The sequence below is a fragment of the Argopecten irradians genome, chromosome 15 (genome assembly GCF_041381155.1).
Source record: "Argopecten irradians isolate NY chromosome 15, Ai_NY, whole genome shotgun sequence".
NCBI lineage: Eukaryota > Metazoa > Mollusca > Bivalvia > Pectinida > Pectinidae > Argopecten > Argopecten irradians.
This window is the reverse complement of record NC_091148.1, coordinates 2,828,137-2,850,573: the sequence shown is the minus strand read 5'-3', so window position 1 is coordinate 2,850,573 and position 22,437 is coordinate 2,828,137. Positions and strand designations below refer to the sequence as shown.

Below are 22,437 nucleotides of genomic sequence, written 5' to 3'. Positions count from 1 at the left end.
TGGTAATATCTGTTCTACCGGCTTATTAATTTTTATTTTTACTTTTTGATTTTCATAGGGAATGGATTAATATAAGTTTTAAACTAATTTCCAAATTCTATTTCTTTCTTGTTTATACTTGTTCATACTTAATGTTATTTTTTTTGTAAATTATTGTGCATTAAAAGAAGCGAAATACAATAAAGTAAATATCAAATTATTGATTTTTCGTGAGGTTAACATAAGGTTATATTAACATATCAGAATATCGATGATAACCAAGTGCATAACTTTGGTAAATCATTTTATCAGGTCGGTATAACACGATACATCCTCGATACTCCATGGGTTCCGATCACTTACAATCTCTATATCCCTGGGCTATAATATAACTGTATAATAAGATATTTGGTCTATCTGCCTGGTATACATACACACAACATATAAAGAGAAATTATAGTAACCTCCCATGCATTTAACAGAAAATAAAAATAAAATGAAATAAATTTAAACTTACATGTTGTACAGTATCAATAAAACATCAAATAAATTTCTTAATTAATTAATGTCCATTCAAAAATAGAATACAAATTACCTATATACATCTTGGATGGTACTGATGCGTCATGGTCCCGTCGTCAGTTGAATCCTCCTTCCTTGGTTGTTTCGGCGCTGTTCACTACAACCTCCGGAGGTGCGCCGACTGGGGTGATCAGGTCCTAGCCCGGAACCACTCAGCTGTCCGCAAGTATGAGCAACACTGTTGTTCTGATAGTAAATGTTCATACACAACTTGATGTTACTGGTGTTGTCCTCTCCAATGTTCCTCTCTCTTCTTCCACAGCCACATTGATGCCTGCTCAGCCTCTCTGCAGAGCCGCCAAATCTATCTTCTTCTCTCTATGCCAGTGATGCCGATGATCCGCAGGGCCCTCCACATAGACTGCCCAACGAAACCACGACAACCAACCTCCACAGGAAGACACCACATTCTCCATCCTCGTTGCTGGCAGTCTGATACCAAATCTTGGTACTTGGCCTGTTTTCGCTCATAGGCGTCGTTGATACGATCCTCCCACGGCACTGTCAGCTCCACCAGCACAGCCTGTTTGGACGATGATGACCAAATGACTATGTCTGGCCTTTGGTTGGTTACTGCTATTTCTGTTGGAAAAGTCAACCGGCCATTCAAATCTGCCCTCAACTGCCAATCTTCTGCTGTACCTAGCACTCCACTGACTTCCACACTGCCTTTAACACTCTGTTCTAGTATTGCCAGAAATATCTTTCCTTCGATGTTCAATAAGGATATGGTCCGGAATTGCTTGAGTGTCTCAGATTGTTCCTCTTTGGTATGATGTTAGGGTGGAAATCTGTGCGAGAAACGGAAAAAGTGTGAGATGGGAGAAAACAATCCGGGCGGTGACAGCATAAACGTAATCAACAACAAAAGAGCTATGTATGAGATGCCACAACTCTTAGGACAAAATAATGTGGCTTACCATGATATATACCACAACTCCTGGGACGAAATAAAGTGGATTACCATGATATATAACACAACGCTTAGGACGAAATAATGTGGCTTACCATGACAGATGCCACAACTCTTAGGACAAAATAATGTGGCTTACCATGACAGATGCCACAACTCTTAGGACAAAATAATGTGGTTTACCATGACAGATGCCACAACTCTTAGGACAAAATAATGTGGCTTACCATGACAGATGCCACAACTCTTACGACAAAATAATGTGGCTTACCATGACAGATGCCACAACTCTTAGGACAAAATAATGTGGTTTACCATGACAGATGCCACAACTCTTAGGACAAAATAATGTGGCTTACCATGACAGATGCCACAACTCTTAGGACAAAATAATGTGGCTTACCATGACAGATGCCACAACTCTTTCGACAAAATAATGTGGCTTACCATGACAGATGCCACAACTCTTAGGACAAAATAATGTGGTTTACCATGACAGATGCCACAACTCTTAGGACAAAATAATGTGGCTTACCATGACAGATGCCACAACTCTTAGGACAAAATAATGTGGCTTACCATGACAGATGCCACAACTCTTAGGACAAAATAATGTGGCTTACCATGACAGATGCCACAACTCTTAGGACAAAATAATGTGGCTTACCATGACAGATGCCACAACTCTTAGGACAAAATAATGTGGCTTACCATGACAGATGTCATAATTATTAGCACAAAATAATGTTGTTTACCATGACATATGCTACAACTCTTAGGACAAAATAATGTGGTTTACCATGGCAGATACCACAACTCTTCACAGGCAGGTGTGACCGGCGCCGCTGTGGTGGAGGTGGTGGTAAAAATGATATCAGAACCTGTCAAAGGCTATCAATATAGTTTGCGAAAATTATCCCCACGAAACCTAAAAACTGTGCAGTAAGTGATGGATGTTACCAAATTACCAACTTTAATTCCTTAAAATATTCGACAAGCCGCGTACAGGTTTTACAACATTTTGTAATCCTCAGTTAGAATATCCCTATCCTTCATATCCACATATGAAAGAGTTTAAAAATACAGTATATATAATATATATCATTGTTTACTCTCGAAAATTTCATCAATAAATTTAATGATAGGAAACTAACCCATATCATCATAACTTCTCTACCTTTATAGATACAAGGGCTTCTACTGGCAACCGTGCGTTCATTTTATATTGGAAACATGAATTTGCGTTGGAAAACCCTAACCCTAACCCAAGGTAACGGAAAATGTGTGTCTCGCAAAAATAAAGTGGATTCCATTAGTTTAGAGAACTTATAAGTAAAATTCCCATTTGGAATCAGAAAAGTTGCCTCTTGCCTTATCAGTCAACATAAGATGTTGTTTACGCGTGCTGGTTTTATGCGCTATGCGCTTGGCAGTTACGGATATTTTGGATGTGATGATATTTTGACTTACTTGGCATTTGGCACGAAAGCGCCGAAATTAAACACACCAAAATGTGACTGGGTATTTATTTTTTCTTTATTTGTACATTGTATATAAATATCATCTACACGTTATTGATCACTTACGGATATGATACTTAGTATGTAAACATAATGTATGGTATGGTCTGTCCACATGCGACAAAAGGACCAATGGAATAAGTCAATCTTCATAGTGTTTATCTTGCGTTCAGATATGAGTTATGCGATAATTACAGAACACGGGAAAACGCCAAATTTAAACACACCAAAATTAAGCCATCCTATTTTGATACAAAAATGCCAAAATTTCCCGACACCAAAATATCCCAATTGATCTTGGGTACCTTTCTGGACATTTTTTACGTCTTGACCAGTCCGAATAAAAAGGCGTAACTCTTCAGTAACTTTATAATAACATAATTCTTTTTGGAAAAGTATTTAGCATTAACCACATAAATAAACTCAATGTAAGATTTTAAGTATATGTAAGTTAGAAGTGTTCCATAATACACTCATTAGCTCGATATTGAATAACAGAATTATGACAACACACCATTGTTATCTTTTTATACTTATAGTTGTCCTTTTTTACTTAGTATTGTCATCTCTTTTCACATCGTCGTTCGTTTTAAACTCATCGTCGTCCGCTTTGTACTCATCGTCGTCCGCTTTGTACTCATCGTCGTCCGCTTTGTACTCATCGTCGTCCTCTATATACTCATCGTCGTCCGCTTTGTACTCATCGTCGTCCTCTGTATACTCATCGTCGTCCAGTTTTGTACTCATCGTCGTCCGCTTTGTACTCATCGTCGTCCGCTTTGTACTCATCTTCGTCCTCTATATACTCATCGTCGTCCGCTTTGTACTCATCGTCGTCCGCTTTGTACTCATCGTCGTCCTCTGTATACTCATTGTCGTCCTCTGTATACTCATTGTCGTCCGCTTTGTACTCATCGTCGTTCGGTTTATACTCATCGTCGTCCGCTTTGTACTCATCTTCGTCCTCTGTATACTCATCGTCGTCCGTGTTCACACAATGTCACCCTCCGTTTGATAAATATCGTTGTATTGTAAAAGTTTGACATCGTTCCGTTGGAACACCGACCACAGTACTCCCTCAATGTCGATACCAATGGCCCATGCCTTGTGGTCATTAGTGTGTATGATCCTGATAAACTGACCACGACCATTGATGAGGAGGAAACATTCGGTTTTATTGTCCCCCATAACAAGGATACCTATTTTGTCATAGACCGCATCCACGGGATCAAATGATTTGCCCCCTGTTGTTGGTGAATATACACCTGTTATTTCACCCGTATATACGAATAGTTTCTGGAGAGCGTTGTCCATGATGACAACATCACTCCAGCGATTAACAACGGCGATGTTATGTGTAACAGGACACTCAGATATGCTTAATGGCCAATTCACAAACTGTTCCTCAGTCGCTACAGTGGTCTGTACCAACTGACCTCTTGTGGTGAATTTGGAGATTTTACTGTACATCCCTATGATGACGTGTTCACTGGCTGTAATACAGATGGACAGAGATTCAGCATTGGTACTAAATCTGGTCTGTAGTCGTCCTGACTCCAGCTCTAGGATGTTACACTTGCCACAGGCCCACAGAGTGTTGGTTATAGGAGAAAGGCTTATGTTACTTATCCTGGTGTTGTGTTTTACCTTCTGTACTACTTTACCCTTCCTGTCGAGGAGAGTTAATGTGTTCAAGTACATGGTCCACGCGCGACCGTCAGTAGTAGGGCAGATAGAATCAATAGAACAAGGAGACCTCCACTTCTCCAGGATCTTGGTCTGAGGAGGTAGGTGATAACCCCGATTACATATTTCTTCTTTTGTAGCGTCTGTACCCGCGTCTATATCAGATGTCTGTTGGTGAGCGGACGTTCCTTCTTCCTTGTGTGATCCAATAGTGAGATCACATCCGGGACGTCCATGGCTCTGACATTTATATAAAATCTCTATCTCCCCGAGAGCTTGCTCCAGATACCTCTGAGGGTTACTGTTAGGAGTGAGGCTAGCGAAAGCGAGAGTAGGTTTGAGGGGGAGTGAGACAGAAGAGGTGACATCACAGTCTGTATCATAGATTTCGATGTCAGAACCGCGCTGAAGTAAGTTCTTACAATCCTCTACCTTCTGTTTCAGCTGATCGCTGTACATCTCAAGGTCCTGTTTGTAGGTGTGAAGTAACTTAGCGTTATCCTCCTCCATTTGTTGATATAGAGATAAAGTCTGTGTCACTAGTAGATCAAGTTTCTCCTTTAATTTTGCAGTTTGTGTATTTAACTGTTCTGAAAGTTTTTCAAAACAACTAATGTTTTCCTTCAGAGAATTATCAACACAATTGATAAACTCATCTATTTCCACTAGGTCAACATTTTCAGTCTTGTCTATAAAGTTTCGAATGTCTTGTTTCTTCTCGGAAGTTAGTTCACTGAGTTCACAGAAAAGATGACCCGTATGGATGGAAGACAAGCATTTAGTACATACAGGTTCCTCACATGTTTTACAGTAAAGAACCAGTTGTCTCCCCTTGTGATGATTACACGTGGATTGACCATGAGGTTGCTGGGGATTTTGACATTTATAAAGGGATGTCGCCATCGTGCTGTGTTAAACTCAAAGTCTCTGTACTGAAGTGTCCGGATTAACACTTAAACATACTCTGAACAGTTGTGGTCAAAGAGAATCAAGACAATTGTAATCCAGTGGTCATCATCATCGATCTATTGTCTTACGTCATACTGTCCATCTACACAATTACACACCGGTCACACATAGATAACATATATCCAGTGTAAAGATGTCCATATAAATAATTCTTTTCCTGTACATTAACACCCGTCTGGTCTTACCGACTTCAGACGTATATCTCCTGGAGTTAGATCAGCCAGACTCTCGCCTGATGGACTGACCTACCAAACCTAAGGATAATTAGCTATTAACCTGGTCTTTCATACCTGTGCATTATCGATTTGTCATGTGATATCAAACTCCGAACCTCACATGACAATCACCTGAGGTACGAGTCCAATATGATCAGCTGATACAGATAACCGAGTTTGGAGATAAATATAAAGTATATAGACTGTGTACAGGTATACTACAAGGTCATCTGATAGCATAGAAGGGTACTAAAGTTCGTATTTACTAAAACATGTATTTTAATCGTTCAAATATTTATAAACACTGTGCATTCAATGTATCCAATATGATCAGCCGCGTTTTCTCTAATAAGAATAACGTTTACACGCGCAAAAAATGACGTCACAATTAATACCTACCCGCAGGGGCAGAAACCTCTGATAATAAAATACAAAATAAATGGTCCTAAATGGTCATTTATTGTAAATGTTGACCACGATCTAGTACATGTTGTAGGGAGGTTTGTCTTTACCTCTAAATGTTCTAAGACCTTGTACAGTTTGTCAGGAGGTATGTTTTTACATCTCAATGTTCTAAGACCTTGTACAGTTTGTGGGGAGGGTTGTCTTTACATCTCAATGTTCTAAGACCTTGTACAGTTTGTCGGAGGTTTGTCTTTACATCTCAATGTTCTAAGACCTTGTACAGTTTGTGGGGAGGGTTGTCTTTACATCTCAATGTTCTAAGACCTTGTACAGTTTGTCGGAGGTTTGTCTTTACCTCTCAATGTTCTAAGACCTTGTACAGTTTGTGGGGAGGGTTGTCTTTACATCTCAATGTTCTAAGACCTTGTACAGTTTGTCGGAGGTTTGTCTTTACCTCTCAATGTTCTAAGACCTTGTACAGTTTGCGGGGAGGGTTGTCTTTACATCTCAATGTTCTAAGACCTTGTACAGTTTGTGGGGAGGGTTGTCTTTACATCTCAATGTTCTAAGACCTTGTACAGTTTGTAGGGAGGTTTGTCTTTACATCTCAATGTTCTAAGACCTTGTACAGTTTGTGGGGAGGGTTGTCTTTACATCTCAATGTTCTAAGACCTTGTACAGTTTGTCGGGAGGGTTGTCTTTACATCTCAATGTTCTAAGACCTTGTACAGTTTGTGGGGAGGGTTGTCTTTACATCTCAATGTTCTAAGACCTTGTACAGTTTGTGGGGAGGGTTGTCTTTACATCTCAATGTTCTAAGACCTTGTACAGTTTTGTGGGGAGGGTTGTCTTTACATCTCAATGTTCTAAGACCTTGTACAGTTTGTGGGGAGGGTTGTCTTTACATCTCAATGTTCTAAGACCTTGTACAGTTTGTGGGGAGGGTTGTCTTTACATCTCAATGTTCTAAGACCTTGTACAGTTTGTGGGGAGGGTTTTCTTTACATCTCAATGTTCTAAGACCTTGTACAGTTTGTCGGAGGTTTGTTTTCACCTCTCAATGTTCTGAGACCTTGTACAGTTTGTCGGGAGGTTTGTCTTTACCTCTCAATGTTCTAAGACCTTGTACAGTTTGTCAGAGGCTTGTCTTTAACCTCTCAATGTTCTAAGACCTTGTACAGTTTGTCGGATGTCTGTCTTTACCTCTCAATGTTCTAAGACCTTGTACAGTTTGTCGGAGGTTTGTCTTTACCTATCAATGTTCTAAGACCTTGTACAGTTTGTCGGGAGGTTTGTCTTTACATCTCAATGTTCTAAGACCTTGTACAGTTTGTCGGATGTCTGTCTTTACCTCTCAATGTTCTAAGACCTTGTACAGTTTGTTGGGAGGGTTGTCTTTACCTCTCAATGTTCTAAGACCTTGTACAGTTTGTCGGGAGGTTTGTGTTTACATCTCAATGTTTTAAGACCTTGTACACTTTGTCGGAGGTTTGTCTTTACATCTCAATGTTCTAAGACCTTGTACAGTTTGTCGGAGGTTTGTCTTTACCTCTCAATGTTCTAAGACCTTGTACAGTTTGTCGGATGTCTGTCTTTACCTCTCAATGTTCTAAGATCTTGTACAGTTTGTCGGAGGTTTGTTTTCACCTCTCAATGTTCTAAGACCTTGTACAGTTTGTCGGAGGTTTGTCTTTACCTCTCAATGTTCTAAGACCTTGTACAGTTTGTCGGAGGTTTGTTTTCACCTCTCAATGTTCTAAGACCTTGTACAGTTTGTCGGAGGTTTGTCTTTACATCTCAATGTTCTAAGACCTTGTACAGTTTGTCGGAGGTTTGTGTTTACATCTCAATGTTCTGAGACCTTGTACAGTTTGTCGGAGGTTTGTCTTTACATCTCAATGTTCTAAGACCTTGTACAGTTTGTCGGAGGTTTGTCTTTACCTCTCAATGTTCTAAGACCTTGTACAGTTTGTCGGAGGTTTGTCTTTACGTCTAAATGTTCTAAGACCTTGTACAGTTTGTCGGAGGTTTGTCTTTAACCTCTCAATGTTCTAAGACCTTGTACAGTTTGTTGGAGGTTTGTGTTTACCTCTCAATGTTCTAAGACCTTGTACAGTTTGTTGGAGGTTTGTGTTTACCTCTCAATGTTCTAAGACCTTGTACAGTTTGTTGGAGGTTTGTGTTTACCTCTCAATGTTCTAAGACCTTGTACAGTTTGTTGGAGGTTTGTGTTTACCTCTCAATGTTCTAAGACCTTGTACAGTTTTTTGGGAGGTTTGTCTTTATCTCTCAATGTTCTAAGACCTTGTACAGTTTGTCGGAGGTTTGTCTTTACCTCTCAATGTTCTAAGACCTTGTACAGTTTGTCGGAGGTTTGTCTTTACGTCTCAATGTTCTAAGACCTTGTACAGTTTGTCGGAGGTTTGTCTTTACCTCTCAATGTTCTAAGACCTTGTACAGTTTGTCGGAGGTTTGTCTTTACCTCTCAATGTTCTAAGACCTTGTACAGTTTGTCGGAGGTTTGTCTTTACCTCTCAATGTGCTAAGACTTTGTACAGTTTGTCGGAGGTTTGTCTTTACCTCTCAATGTTCTAAGACCTTGTACAGTTTGTCGGAGGTTTGTCTTTACCTCTCAATGTTCTAAGACTTTGTACAGTTTGTCGGAGGTTTGTCTTTACCTCTCAATGTTCTAAGACCTTGTACAGTTTGTCGGGAGGTTTGTCTTTACCTCTGAATGTTCTAAGACCTTGTACAGTTTGTCGGGAGGTTTGTGTTTACCTCTCAATGTTCTAAGACCTTGTACAGTTTGTCGGAGGTTTGTGTTTACCTCTCAATGTTCTAAGACCTTGTACAGTTTGTCGGAGGTTTGTCTTTACATCTCAATGTTCTAAGACCTTGTACAGTTTGTCGGAGGTTTGTCTTTACATCTCAATGTTCTAAGACCTTGTACAGTTTGTCAGGAGGGTTGTCTTTACATCTCAATGTTCTAAGACCTTGTACAGTTTGTCGGAGGTTTGTCTTTACATCTCAATGTTCTAAGACCTTGTACAGTTTGTCGGGAGGTATGTCGTTACCTCTCAATGTTCTAAGACCTTGTACAGTTTGTCGGAGGTTTGTCGTTACCTCTCAATGTTCTAAGTCCTTGTACAGTTTGTCGGATGTCTGTCTTTACCTCTTAATGTTCTAAGACCTTGTACAGTTTGTAGGGAGGTTTGTCTTTACCTCTCAATGTTCTATGACCTTGTACAGTTTGTCGGAGGTTTGTCTTTACCACTCTTATGTGTTCTAAGACCTTGTACAGTTTGTCGGAGGTTTGTGTTTACCTCTCAATGTTCTAAGACCTTGTACAGTTTGTAGGGAGGTGTGTCTTCACCTCTCAATGTTCTAAGACCTTGTACAGTTTGTCTTTACATCTCAATGTTCTAAGACCTTGTACAGTTTGTCGGAGGGTTGTCTTTACCTCTCAATGTTCTAAGACCTTGTACAGTTTGTCGGAGGTTTGTCTTTACCTCTCAATGTTCTAAGACCTTGTACAGTTTGTCGGGAGGTTTGTCTTTACATCGCAATGTTCTAAGACCTTGTACAGTTTGTCGGAGGGTTGTCTTTACCTCTCAATGTTCTAAGACCTTGTACATGTTGACGGAGGTTTGTCTTTACATCTCAATGTTCTAAGACCTTGTACAGTTTGTCGGAGGTTTGTCTTTACCTCTCAATGTTCTAAGTTGTTGTACAGTTTGTCGGAGGTTTGTGTTTACATCTCAATGTTCTAAGACCTTGTACATGTTGACGGAGGTTTGTCTTTACCTCTCAATGTTCTAAGACCTTGTACAGTTTGTCAGGAGGTATGTCTTTACCTCTCAATGTTCTAAAACCTTGTACAGTTTGTCGGAGGTTTGTGTTTACCTCTCAATGTTCTAAGACCTTGTACAGTTTGTCAGGAGGTTTGTGGCGCTTAGATACAGTATCGCACAATGTGTGTATTGTACACAAGTTGTTTATATACGTTAGCACACTAAAGCATGCAAAAATATGAAATCCATCTCTTAAGCAATCTACATCACAACCAACCACTGTATTACGACGCCAATACCATATTTTAACGTCACACCGGATAATCAATTTCAGTCTTTTGTAAGCGACGAGAAAATAAATATATGTATAACAATGGAATAATGTTTTATTAATGAAATGAGACTACACAGAGGAGCGGCACATAACACGTTGTTCAAGTGGCTTTTCTCACGTTTATTATGTGCAAATTTTACAACTCTTTTTACACAGATTTCTTTGGTTAGGGTCTACACACGCGGCCGTGAGAAAAGGTATGTTGAAACATCGAGTATCGTCATCCCTGCATGTAGAGGCAGTAGTGATTTCTGCTAAAATAGAATGAAAATGATACATATGATTTACAACAAGATACACACTAAAGATTATAAATCATTTGATTTTATTTTGATAGAATATGTATCAATATAAGTTTTAAACTTATTATATAATCCTAATTCTGTCATGTTTCTACATGTTCATTTATGATACTATTTTTTAAAATATTGTACATACAAAGAAACGATACACAAAAAAAGATATCAAATTATTCACTTTTCGCGAGGTTAACATGAAGTTATATTAACATGCCGGAATCTCGATGATAACCGAGTGCATAACTTTGGTTAATCATTTTATCAGGTCGGTATAACACGATACATCCTCGATACTCCATGGGTTCCGATCACTTACAATCTCTACATCCCTGGACTATAATATATCTATATAATCAGATAATTGGTCTTGGTCTTAGGACAAAATAATGTGCCTTACCATGACATGTACCACAGCTCTTAGCACAAAATAATGTGGCTAACTCAATATCAGAACATATTCCTTGTAGTAGAGTTTGGTTAGAACACTCGTTTGGGTGTGTGTCCGCACAAACAACAGGTGGCGGGTTTGTTAAACCTGAAACACAAGAATAAGAAATTAAGTTTGCTGCTACTATATGCATGTAAAGCTCCATTTTTATATAACCACAGACTTATAAAATCTTGCATAGGCCAGTCAAGTGGACAGGGATATCTGAACCCTCGCTTAGGCCAGTCAAGTGGACAGGGATATCTGAACCCTCGCCTAGGCCGGTCAAGTGGACAGGGATATCTGAACCCCCGCCTAGGCCAGTCAAGTGGACAGGGATATCTAAACCCCCGCCTAGGCCAGTCAAGTGGACAGGGATATCTGAACCCCCGCCTAGGCCAGTCAAGTGGACAGGGAAATCTGAACCCCCGCCTAGGCCAGTCAAGTGGACAGGGAAATCTGAACCCTCTCCTAGGCCAGTCAAGTGGACAGGGATATCTGAACCCTCGCCTAGGCTAGTCTAGTGGACAGGGATATCTGAACCCCCGCCTAGGCCAGTCAAGTGGACAGGGATATCTGAACCCTCGCCTAGGCCAGTCAAGTGGACAGGGATATCTGAACCCCCGCCTAGGCCAGTCAAGTGGACAGGGATATCTGAACTCCCGCCTAGGCCAGTCAAGTGGACAGGGAAATCTGAACCATCGCCTAGGCCAGTCAAGTGGACAGGGATATCTGAACCCCCGCTTAGGCCAGTCAAGTGGACAGGGATATATGCACCCCCATCTAGGCCAGTCAAATGGACAGGGATATCTGAACCCCCGCCTAGGCCTGTCAAGTGGACAGGGATATCTGAACCCTCGCCTAGGCCAGTCTAGTGGACAGGGATATCTGAGTCCCCGCCTAGGCCAGTCAAGTGGACAGGGATATCTGAACACCCGCCTAGGCCTGTCAAGTGGACAGGGATATCTGAACCCCCGCCTAGGCCAGTCAAGTGGACAGGGATATCTGAACCCCCGCCTAAGCCAGTCAAGTGGACAGGGATATCTGAACCCCCGCCTAGGCCAGTCAAGTGGACGGGGATATCTGAACCCCGCCTAGGCCAGTCAAGTGGACAGGGATATCTGAACCCCGCCTAGACCAGTCAAATGGACAGGGATATCTGAACCCCGCCTAGGCCAGTCAAGCGGACAGGGATATATGAACCCCCGCCTAGGCCAGTCAAGTGGACGGGGATATCTGAACCCCGCCTAGGCCAGTCAAGTGGACAGGGATATCTGAACCCCCGCCTAGGCCAGTCAAGTGGACAGGGATATCTGAACCCCCGCCTAGGCCAGTCAAGTGGACAGGGATATCTGAACCCCCGCCTAGGCCAGTCAAGTGGACAGGGATATCTGAACACCCGCCTAGGCCAGTCAAGTGGACAGGGATATCTGAACCCCCGCCTAGGCCAGTCAAGTGGACAGGGAAATCTGAACCCCCGCCTAGGCCAGTCAAGTGGACAGGGATATCTGAACCCTCGCCAAGGCCAGTCAAGTGGACAGGGATATCTGAACCCCCGCCTAGGCCAGTCAAGTGGACAGGGATATCTGAACCCCCGCCTAGGCCAGTCAAGTGGACAGGGATATCTGAACCCCCGCCTAGGCCAGTCAAGTGGACAGGGATATCTGAACCCCCGCTTAGGCCAGTCAAGTGGGCAGGGATATCGGAACCCCCGCCTAGACCAGTCAAGTGGACGGGGATATCTGAACCCCGCCTAGGCCAGTCAAAGTGACAGGGATATCTGAACCCTCGCCAAGGCCAGTCAAGTGGACAGGGATATCTGAACCCCCGCCTAGGCCAGTCAAGTGGACAGGGATATCTGAACCTATGCCTAGGCCAGTCAAGTGGACAGGGATATCTGAACACCCGCCTAGGCCAATCAGGTGGACAGGGATATCTGAACCCTCGCCTATGGCAGTCAAGTGGACAGGGATATCTGAACCCACGCCTTGGCCAGTACGCTTGTCGAATGCTTACCAGCAAAATATTGGATGTTAAGCTGTCCTTGTCAACTTGATAGACGCATATTTGCTTCTTTTTTTCATACGATTGGCTAAGTCAAAACTTTAGTATAAGATTGTTCCATGATTATGTATCTAGATCCTGTAATCTTATAGCTCTGCCTTGGCTAGCTAAAATGTATCACCTTTGAGTTACTTTCATTGTCGTTTTATCCACCCTTGCCCATGTCCTATTAAAACTGAAGCCAATTCAACAGAAAAGCAATGATCAATCACAACCCTACAAATACTCCTTTGAAGATTTACAACATTGGGAAATGAAGAGGAGGATATAGAGGTTACTGTGTCCCCTGCAACATCGACATTGGGTGACGCTAGTAGTCCTTCATTTATAAGTCTTATAACCATTTTTTGATATCTGGCAAACAAAGAAATATCGTGCAATTACTCCTGTCTTCTAAATGTGGTGAAAAGACAAACTATTATAATGGTTCATTCTTGTCTATCGTCGAAGAAAAAAAAGAAAAAGAAAATACTTACCACATATATTGCAGGATTTTTTACAGTAATATTTCATGACATCATCAAAACAGACAATGGGAAGTATTTCTGGAGCACAAGACTGAGTCTTGCTGTCCTCACAACCAGGTATTGAACTTGAAGTTGACGTCACAAACTGGGTCAATGTCGATGTAGGAGTGGTTACCACGGTAACAGCTGCAGGTTGCGTGAAATTCGGAGCTCCGGAAGTACCTCCTGTGAAAATAGAATCTTCTCCTTTGAATTACAATATTTAACTCGATGTAATTTACATATCGACATAATTTGACATTTTGTAGAGAAAAACATATTTCTCTCTATTATCCTGGCGTAATAGAATCTCAGATCCCTATCAGGAATATCTGTTCCCTCGTATAAAACATTAGCTGGTCAACCCGAACATGGTCAACATACCGCATAGTCCGCACGACTTTTTACAGAGCTGACTGAACTGGGGATCACCACAGATGGACGACAAGAGGCTGGATATGCAGGGACGAGTGGGATCGTCTTCACAGGCGGGTGTGACCGGGGCCGCTGTGGTCGGGGTGGTGGGGGTGGGGGTGGTTGTCATGGTAACTGGAGTGGTGTCCGCGGCATCTGAAATTCATATGCAAAATAATTGAATTTTGCTTTTTCCGTCTTTGCATATTACAGAGTTACTTCCCCTGTGGGAGGGTATTCATTGTGACGTTGTTTCTTTCTGAAAAGTATGAAGTTACACTCGCAAACACATGACGTCAAAATCATTTCCTACACGCATGTGCAAATAACTCTATTATTCTATATTTGCATGTTACACATGGTGATAGATCTTTACAGGCAATAATTGTTTTCCATTACGCATGCATTAAAGTTGTATGGTCTATCACTTTGACTCTTTTTGTCATAGTGAAAACTGTTTAAGTGTTATACATATTTTTCTCCGTTTATCTGAGTTTTAAACTTTCTAATTTTATCACTTTTTATAAAGTTGCAGTACTGGAAGTATTTTAAATTATAAAAGTAAAAAATCTTTTTAACGTGTACACGTGAAAAAAAGGCTCGATAGAGGCCGAATCATTCCGAACTTTTCCGAACATCGTCGCGACAATCTCGAAGTAACACGAGAGTTGTGAAACCAAGAGAAATGTCAACAATTTTTCGTAAACAAAACATGTGGTCGACCTCTACAGCAGACTGGATCTACAAAGAAATTAATGCTCGCACATTACAATATTTGATACACACAATATTGAATTACGGCAATGTGTGAATTAGATGTTTCAAATGCTCGCTCTGTGGACATATACCAGCACGATTTGCTCATATTAGCCAGAAGGAAAACGTAAACAAACATATGTGCGCTTACGCTAGTTACCTGGATCACCACGTGCAGGACATATGGTAGTCAGTCACGTGATACGATTCGGAATTCCGACAAAACCCGAAGGTACTGAACATGGCGGTGATTGAAGGCGTTTTATTCAAAACCAGGAATATATGATCCCTAGATTTCGGCTCTCTTATAGGCTGACATATGGTTTTGGGGAGCTAAATCATCAAGATACATGTCCATGTTCCAATATCAAATGTAAAAACGACATATCGTTTCAGTGAAAATTACAAGAAATACAACTTTAATTGAATTAGACCAAAAAGTTAGACCAGGAAAACCGTTTATCAACGACGGTATACTCCACAAATGGAACAGCTGATGGTGATCAGTTAACGTTACCATGTCAACATTATAGTCACGTTTTGGGTGTCAGTTATGCCTTCATAGACTTCACTTTACCGTATTTGATCTAAATATTAAAAGTTGTATGTGAATATGTAATTATGAATGTAAACATTTTGATATATATCAGAGTGACTTCTCTTCGTTCATTCTTTAAACATTGATGAAATGAAACAAAGGGAAGTAATTCTGATAGATCAGAATGGAATGTAGAGGATTAGGTTATACCTTGGCATCGTGGTCTCTTTGATGGTATAGTTCAGTATGCTAACATTATAAACTAGTCGTACGTCCCGCTATCGCAACGAGACAAATATACCAGGAGGAATCCTACATATTTCAGATTAAAGTCGCTAAACTATTTTTATTCACACTTAAACTCATAATGAACTGTTCCAGGTTAAGGAGTAGAAGAGTCCAAATATCTCTCAAGTGTTAACAGTGTAAGTTATATTACTCACGTTTACATAGGCCTCTATTACAGTGATCGCCTGAACAACATTTAGAACAATACTGGGTTTCTCCAACATGTGTTGACCCTCCCTGGTCACATACCTGTAGTAAAAGATCACCAAGCACTGTATACAATATAAATTATGCAGCTAATTGATTAAATGTGACTTTCTCTTGTATAAAATTAGCATAAGGAATATCCAACAGTAAAACGTTATTTAAGATTATTTTTTTTAAATTTTTATTTCATTTCTATCCTTACCGCAGGATTTTTCCAGTTATAGTAATGAAAATTAAAATAAAACATCACCAACAAGCAAATAACACCATACACACAATACCCCACCCCCACAAAAAAAACAACTAAAAACCAATAGAGTAAACTAAACGTTGCCATGAACTACTGTTTCTAAGAGATTTCGCGACAATTTCGATATCTCATGTGAGAACGAAAAACAAATATTTGAGAACAAGAAACTATTTATAGGTCAGTTACTTACATTTTGTCTCATACATCCGAGCCGAAATCGTTTCTCTCCAAACGTATTCAGATAATAGGAAGCGTAGCAATTCTGAAAGACACTAAAGGGGTTTAATACTTTATGCGTAAATATAAATTATCATTTAGTCCTGTTTGATTAATAGAGTATATTTTGCATGCTGTAAACGATGCTATCTACGCATGTAGACATTTTCTCGCTAATTCATCTTTCAAACTGTTGAGGTATCATATTTATTACGCCGTCATTTATAATCTTAAAAAAATAAGCGCTGTTCATGAATGAGCGTTAAGATAAAACTACCGCTAAAAGAGGAACGTTTACAGTATCAATGAATAAACCACCCACCTCGTCCGCGTCACAGCCCTGTACTGTGTGACAGTCACTCAACTGTTCCACACTGTCACATGACAGACATCGCTTCCTGGTCAAGTTCACTGAAAACATTAACACCCAAGTAAAGGTTAACAAACCAACATACTAACCGAATATTTGGTTCTTTTCAAACTCATAAATTACATAGTTTGCACACGAAAACATATTTTGTATCATAGTCGAATTAAATGAATCCATTTTGATGAAGCTTCATGCAGGCTTTAAAAAAATTGAAAAGTCTAGATTTACTTTGATATTTTACAGATTCTTTTGTAATAACGAATGCATTTATGTAATTGTTTTTTTTTTCAACTGATTAAAAAATGTATGCTTTTGACTTGAAGTGGTATTCTAACTTCATTTACGTTTTGTACAATGGTGTTTTTTTTTTTCTTTTTTTCAGATTATTACAGTCGAACCCGCTTATGAACACCATGCATAGGACAAAGAAACACAGGGCCCCATTTGAACAATAATTGGTATCTAATCGTGTATATATACATACATAAATATGTCTAATAAACAATATAAAACAATTCATTTAACTTTGGTGCATGCGCAATCAGTGCATTCCATTAAGGACATAGTGCTACGGATTTTTCTTGGGATGCAATTAATTATTTTTTTTTATATTTTAACTTGAAGTAAAATTAGTAGCTCAAACTGTTCAATGAAGGTAATGGTGTAAAGTATGTAACTTTTGTAACTGAAGAAAAATACGAAATTGTCTGCTCCTGTTTTTAATAGTGAAAAAATACCATTTGTCAGCGGTGGAGCATCTTTAATAGAAGAATGGAGAACTTACTCGGATGGGGGTCACACAGGTTTGTATTGCAGAAATGGTTTTGACAACATAAAGAACAATCCGGATACTGAGAGGGGTTCGTTCTCTTGGCAGCCCTGTCATCAATATCAGTGTTTGACGTCATCGATTCGTGTTGTCGACGACCCATAAGATATGTATGATGGTGGGCATGACAATGCTAAAAAACATTTGGTGAAATGTTGTACTTCTCTATTTTAATAATTAAAGGTATAATATTTTGTGATCTAGAGGTTTTTTTTCTTCATTTTATGCATTGAATAGATTTATTTTTACGATTTTTCGTCTCCCGTGAAATAAGCAAACATAAATGTGTATACAGTACACATTTCGCAAAATTTCGCGATCCAGACTTTCAGCATTTGAAATAAATTAGATTTATTTCAACGATTTCTTGTCGTAAAAAATCGTGACCTAGTCTTTTACCGAAAAGGTATCCCTTTAGGCTATTTTACTGCCACTCAGTGATAAGAAAAATATTTTGTATGAAGACACATTGTACATTAGGGTGAGCTGCATAATGCATGCTATTAAGAACTTCAGATTTTTTTTCTGGGCTCATGGTAATTTTAGAGGTCAAACGCAAAAGGGTAAATTTGTTTGTATGTTTCTATTTTTGTTTTTAATTTCAAGTCTTAATTAATCAAATATTAGAATAGAGATAATATTTTTGCATAGTTTAGTTAAGAAAACTGATGGAAAATCAATGAAGTAGGTAACAATGATCTAGTTAAGCATTTGTTCTATTTAAGCATTAAAACTTTACTATATTTTTGTACTTTTGCTGAAAATAGATATATCTCCTTCGTACCTTTATTTACTTTTTTCACGATCTCATCTCGCAGAACAGATATAAACATTCGCCCAAGGCCTTGTAAAAGATGTCAACTTACATTTGCCGATAAGCAGCCTGAGTTATAGTAGACGTGGGCGTCACTTGTCACGTACCGGTTCACGAAGCAGATCTAAAGGTAAACAAATCATATACAGATTTCAGATTTTTTTAATACCACTAATTGACAAACATGTATGTCACAGGCCCCAGTTTCACGAACATTCCTTAACTTGGATTTCCCAATACAAACGTTAAGAACAAAATATTAAGTTTAGGAGCCTTCCTTAAAATCTGTAATGCTTTCCTATGGAGAATTTTGAAGTAAATGCTCAATTATTAGTTCTTCAATTTTTCCTACACAGGTCACTGTTACTAAAAATAGATTGCTTCATAAAGGAGTAGATATGATAGGACCATTATTTGGCCTTAATTTTTCAGGCCGAAAAATATTAACTCTGATCCACATCAATTTTACATCAATAAATACTTTCATACTTGCCATTCATCAAAACATAACTTTTTATAACCATGTACACGATGTGCTCCACCTATGACGTCATCAAATTGATGATTTTCCTCTTCTCGCCAAATTTTGCTAGAAATTCATCATCTTTAGGTTAGAAAAGGCTTGAAATGGATTTGGCCGCCACCTTGGGGCACCTTTATATTTTGCATGGATATGCATAAATACACGATACACAACATGTGAAAATCTCTTTCTGTTCCACGAAGGCGGCCACATTCATTTTTAGTCAAAAACCACTCAAAAAGTATGATTTTTCAAGGATTTTTGTGAAAAATGGCGGGAAACTGCATGTTGATGACGTCATAATGAACATAATTGGCACATGCGGGATATTTTCGGGATGTAATGTGTTAGCAAATGTATTCAACTGTTATATAGCAAAATATGTTGTTCTTTACTGGAGAATTAATTTTGAGGCCATATTCGAGTCTTAACGTACCTTCTCCTTTGGTTTCCTGATAATAACCGGAGAGCAGTGCACATCAACAGACGTTGTTCAAACTTCATACAATGATTAACATAACTAAGCAATAATAACTACTTGTCATAGATTAGAAAATGGAATTGACGATAGGGGACGTGTGTTGCTTCCAACACTTACTGTAAGCTTGTTTTCTTATTCATAAAATGACTTGGTAATTATGCTTTCTAAATGTTTTAATGAGATAAACTCTTAACAAACAAACAAAAAACTTACCGGAGACATTCCCGGAGAATCCCGATACCGACAGTCGGTACTTCGATGACGCGTCCCCCACACGGAAGTCCCGATACTGGGCGTACTTCACATCGTTCTTCCAGGACATCAAATTGATACGAAGGATGGAACCGCTCAGGGTAAGGAGGTGTATTATGTCCAGTCCTAACAGAACATTTATTAAGTCGTTAGGCATTGATTTAATGATATATGCCCTTTTATCAAATGTTGCGAATGAATTCAGATTAAAAATCAAACTATAACAAATGAATCAAAAAGTTAAGTAATTCCCTATAACATTAATTTTGTTATTTGTGTCTATGCACATACATGTTTTATTATTATCTTTATTTCTTCTGTATAGTAGTTAAATTTTGCGGGTGTATTAAATATAAATTTCGTGATTTACAGCTTTGTACTGATTCGTGGGGGTTTATTTTCGGGAATTATTCTAGCCTTTTGAAGTCCCATTCTTATGACAGACTATAATATGTGAAACCATGATTTTGATAAATTTTGCGAGATATTAAACTTCGCGATTTTGGATGGATCGCGAATTTAGCGAAATTAACCCACCCGCGAATAATAGATAATACAGTATGATAATTATATTTATTTCATTATGTAGAAATGTGTACATACTAACATAAGACATCTGCCGCGGATTATAATATACTTGTACAAACATTTTTCATACTTACCGGCCCAGAATTCTCCGTCTAAGTCACCAAATCCTGTCTGATATTCCGTCCAGTTCCGGTAGAAGTCTACAGTACCGTCCTGTCTGTTCTGTATCACCTGTAAGTTTAATGGAAAAAATGATTCACCGATATTTATAATATAGAAACGATCAGATGACAGTTCATTGTTTTATGACGTAAACATGAGGTCACAATGAATTTCCAAGCAAAGACAGGTACTTCAAGTTAAATTAAACTAATGACAAATGCAAAAATATTACAAGGGCTAAGTCATGGGCCCAGTTTCATGAACATTCCTTAAATTTAAGGAATCCCTTAACTTAAAAATTCTCTATAGGAAAGCATTACAGATTTTAAGGGAAGGCTCCTAAGCTGAAGTTTTTTCCCAAACTTTTGTAATGCTTTTCTATTGGGAAATTTAAGTTAAGGAGTTCCTTAAAGTTAATGGATCTTCATGAAACTGGTCCCTGATGGATTCTGTGGAAAATAAATACAGTAATGATATATAGATAGATAGGCGGTATGGTATTAATCTATCAACATTATTCTTACTGTCCATGGCCCTCCAGCTGTGTCCATGTCACAGTAAACATCGTCACTCCGGCCAGGGGTCAAGGTCATTCTATAAACACCGGAGGGACTGCCAGGACTCAAATCACTACAACTCGTAAGCCCTACACAGAACGTATAAACATTATTCTGTAATTAAAATCATTGGAGTCGTTCGAAGAACTACACTGTAATTATAAGCACGGGGATTTAGAGACATTAGACAAGTGACATTAGTATAGAGAAAATACTATTAGTTACACAGTTTGTTATTGACCTAATACGGAAAAAATATTGGGTCTAAAATGAACTTGTTCGCCGAGCCCGATACATGTTTATTTTAGACCCAATATTTTTCCGTAATAGGTCACTAACAAACTGTGTAACGAATTTATCCCGTCGAAGAACCCTTTCAATGAAGTAACTGCAAAATGCAATATGTACTGAGTATGGACACAAAAATGACTCAAAACTGAAAAACAATTTTCACCTCATTGAAGACTCGAATGCGTTGTCATGGTCCATTTCTGTTAAATAATCCTAAATAAGTATTGCCGAATTCGGTTTGCTTCAAACATGTTTCTCCATCGCGTTGAGTGACGTCGTCGCGAAGCGTTACTTGACCGCCATCTTGTTCCTAATGACGTTAGGGGAAAAGAACGATAACTCTATCGTCCAAACCTGAGACGATTTCTACTAACCTGATACGACTATATATTGGATATCACGTGACGTCATTGTAACCAATAGGAATACAAGATTCTTGTCTGAGGCGGGATAAATTATAAAACTAGTGACATTAGTACGGTGATATAGAGACATCAAACTAGAGACATTAGTTCGGGGAAATATAGACATTATAAATCTAGGTGACATTGGTACAGAGAAAAGACATTCTAAAGCTAGAGACATGAGCACGGGTAGATAGGGACATTATAAAACTAGTACCATTAGTACGGGGATATAGAGACATCAAACTAGTGACATTGGTATGGGGATATAGAGACATTATAAATCTAGTCACATTTTTATGGTGAAAAGGAGACATTATAAAATTAGTGACATTAGGACGGGGAAATATAGACATTATGAAACTATTATGAAACTTGTGACATTGGTACCGGGGAAAGACCTTCTAAAATAAGTGACATTGGTACGGGAAAATAAGACATTATAAATCTAGTGACATTATAAGGGGAAAAAGAGACATTATAAATCTAGTGACATTAGTATGGGGAAAAAGAGACATTATAAATTCGTGACATTAGTAAGGGGAAAAAGAGACATTAAAATCTAGTGCATTAGTATGGGGAAAAAGAAATACATTATAAATCTAGTGACATTAGTATGGGGAAAAAGAAACATTATAAATCTAGTGACATTAGTAAGGGGAAAAAGAGACATTATGAAACTGGTGTCATTAGTACAGGGAAATATACACATTAAAAAACTGATGTCATAAGTACGGAGAAATAAAAACTTTATAAATCCAATAATGATAAAACGTAAAAAGACAATACACTTGGTTGCTTTCAGCTCTTGAATATGTTTTTTCATAGTTTCTAACTCCGCCTTGTACACTTTCCAATGAACATTCA

At 39.0% G+C, this 22,437-nt stretch overlaps 3 protein-coding genes across 4 annotated transcripts; all 3 read right to left on the bottom strand.

Annotated features, from left to right (window-relative positions):
• Window positions 1–2,992: 2,992 nt before the first annotated feature.
• LOC138309394 (uncharacterized) lies at window positions 2,993–5,906 on the bottom strand. The gene has a single exon (XM_069250585.1). The coding sequence runs from the start codon at window positions 5,581–5,583 to the stop codon at window positions 3,985–3,987; it is 1,599 nt and encodes a 532-aa protein (XP_069106686.1). The 5' UTR covers window positions 5,584–5,906; the 3' UTR covers window positions 2,993–3,984.
• A 4,518-nt stretch (window positions 5,907–10,424) lies between these two features.
• Window positions 10,425–18,492, bottom strand: LOC138309470 (uncharacterized). The gene is made up of 9 exons (XM_069250669.1): window positions 18,425–18,492; window positions 17,514–17,691; window positions 16,682–16,770; window positions 16,334–16,405; window positions 15,842–15,935; window positions 14,075–14,260; window positions 13,661–13,876; window positions 11,091–11,228; window positions 10,425–10,648 (listed from the first exon to the last, which is right to left on the bottom strand). The coding sequence occupies exons 2-9, from the start codon at window positions 17,659–17,661 to the stop codon at window positions 10,518–10,520; spliced, it is 1,074 nt and encodes a 357-aa protein (XP_069106770.1). The 5' UTR covers window positions 17,662–17,691; window positions 18,425–18,492; the 3' UTR covers window positions 10,425–10,517.
• Window positions 18,493–18,726: 234 nt separating this feature from the next.
• LOC138309046 (angiopoietin-related protein 7-like) lies at window positions 18,727–22,437 on the bottom strand. Of its 2 annotated transcripts, none has more exons than XM_069250147.1 (4): window positions 22,360–22,437; window positions 20,843–20,964; window positions 20,291–20,387; window positions 18,727–19,754 (listed from the first exon to the last, which is right to left on the bottom strand). In XM_069250147.1, exons 1-4 carry the CDS (start codon window positions 22,394–22,396, stop codon window positions 19,513–19,515), a joined length of 498 nt encoding a protein of 165 aa, XP_069106248.1. In that variant the 5' UTR covers window positions 22,397–22,437; the 3' UTR covers window positions 18,727–19,512. The 2 variants fall into 2 exon arrangements, with proteins under 2 accessions (XP_069106248.1, XP_069106249.1); XM_069250148.1 differs by lacking the exon at window positions 22,360–22,437 and adding an exon at window positions 21,330–21,930.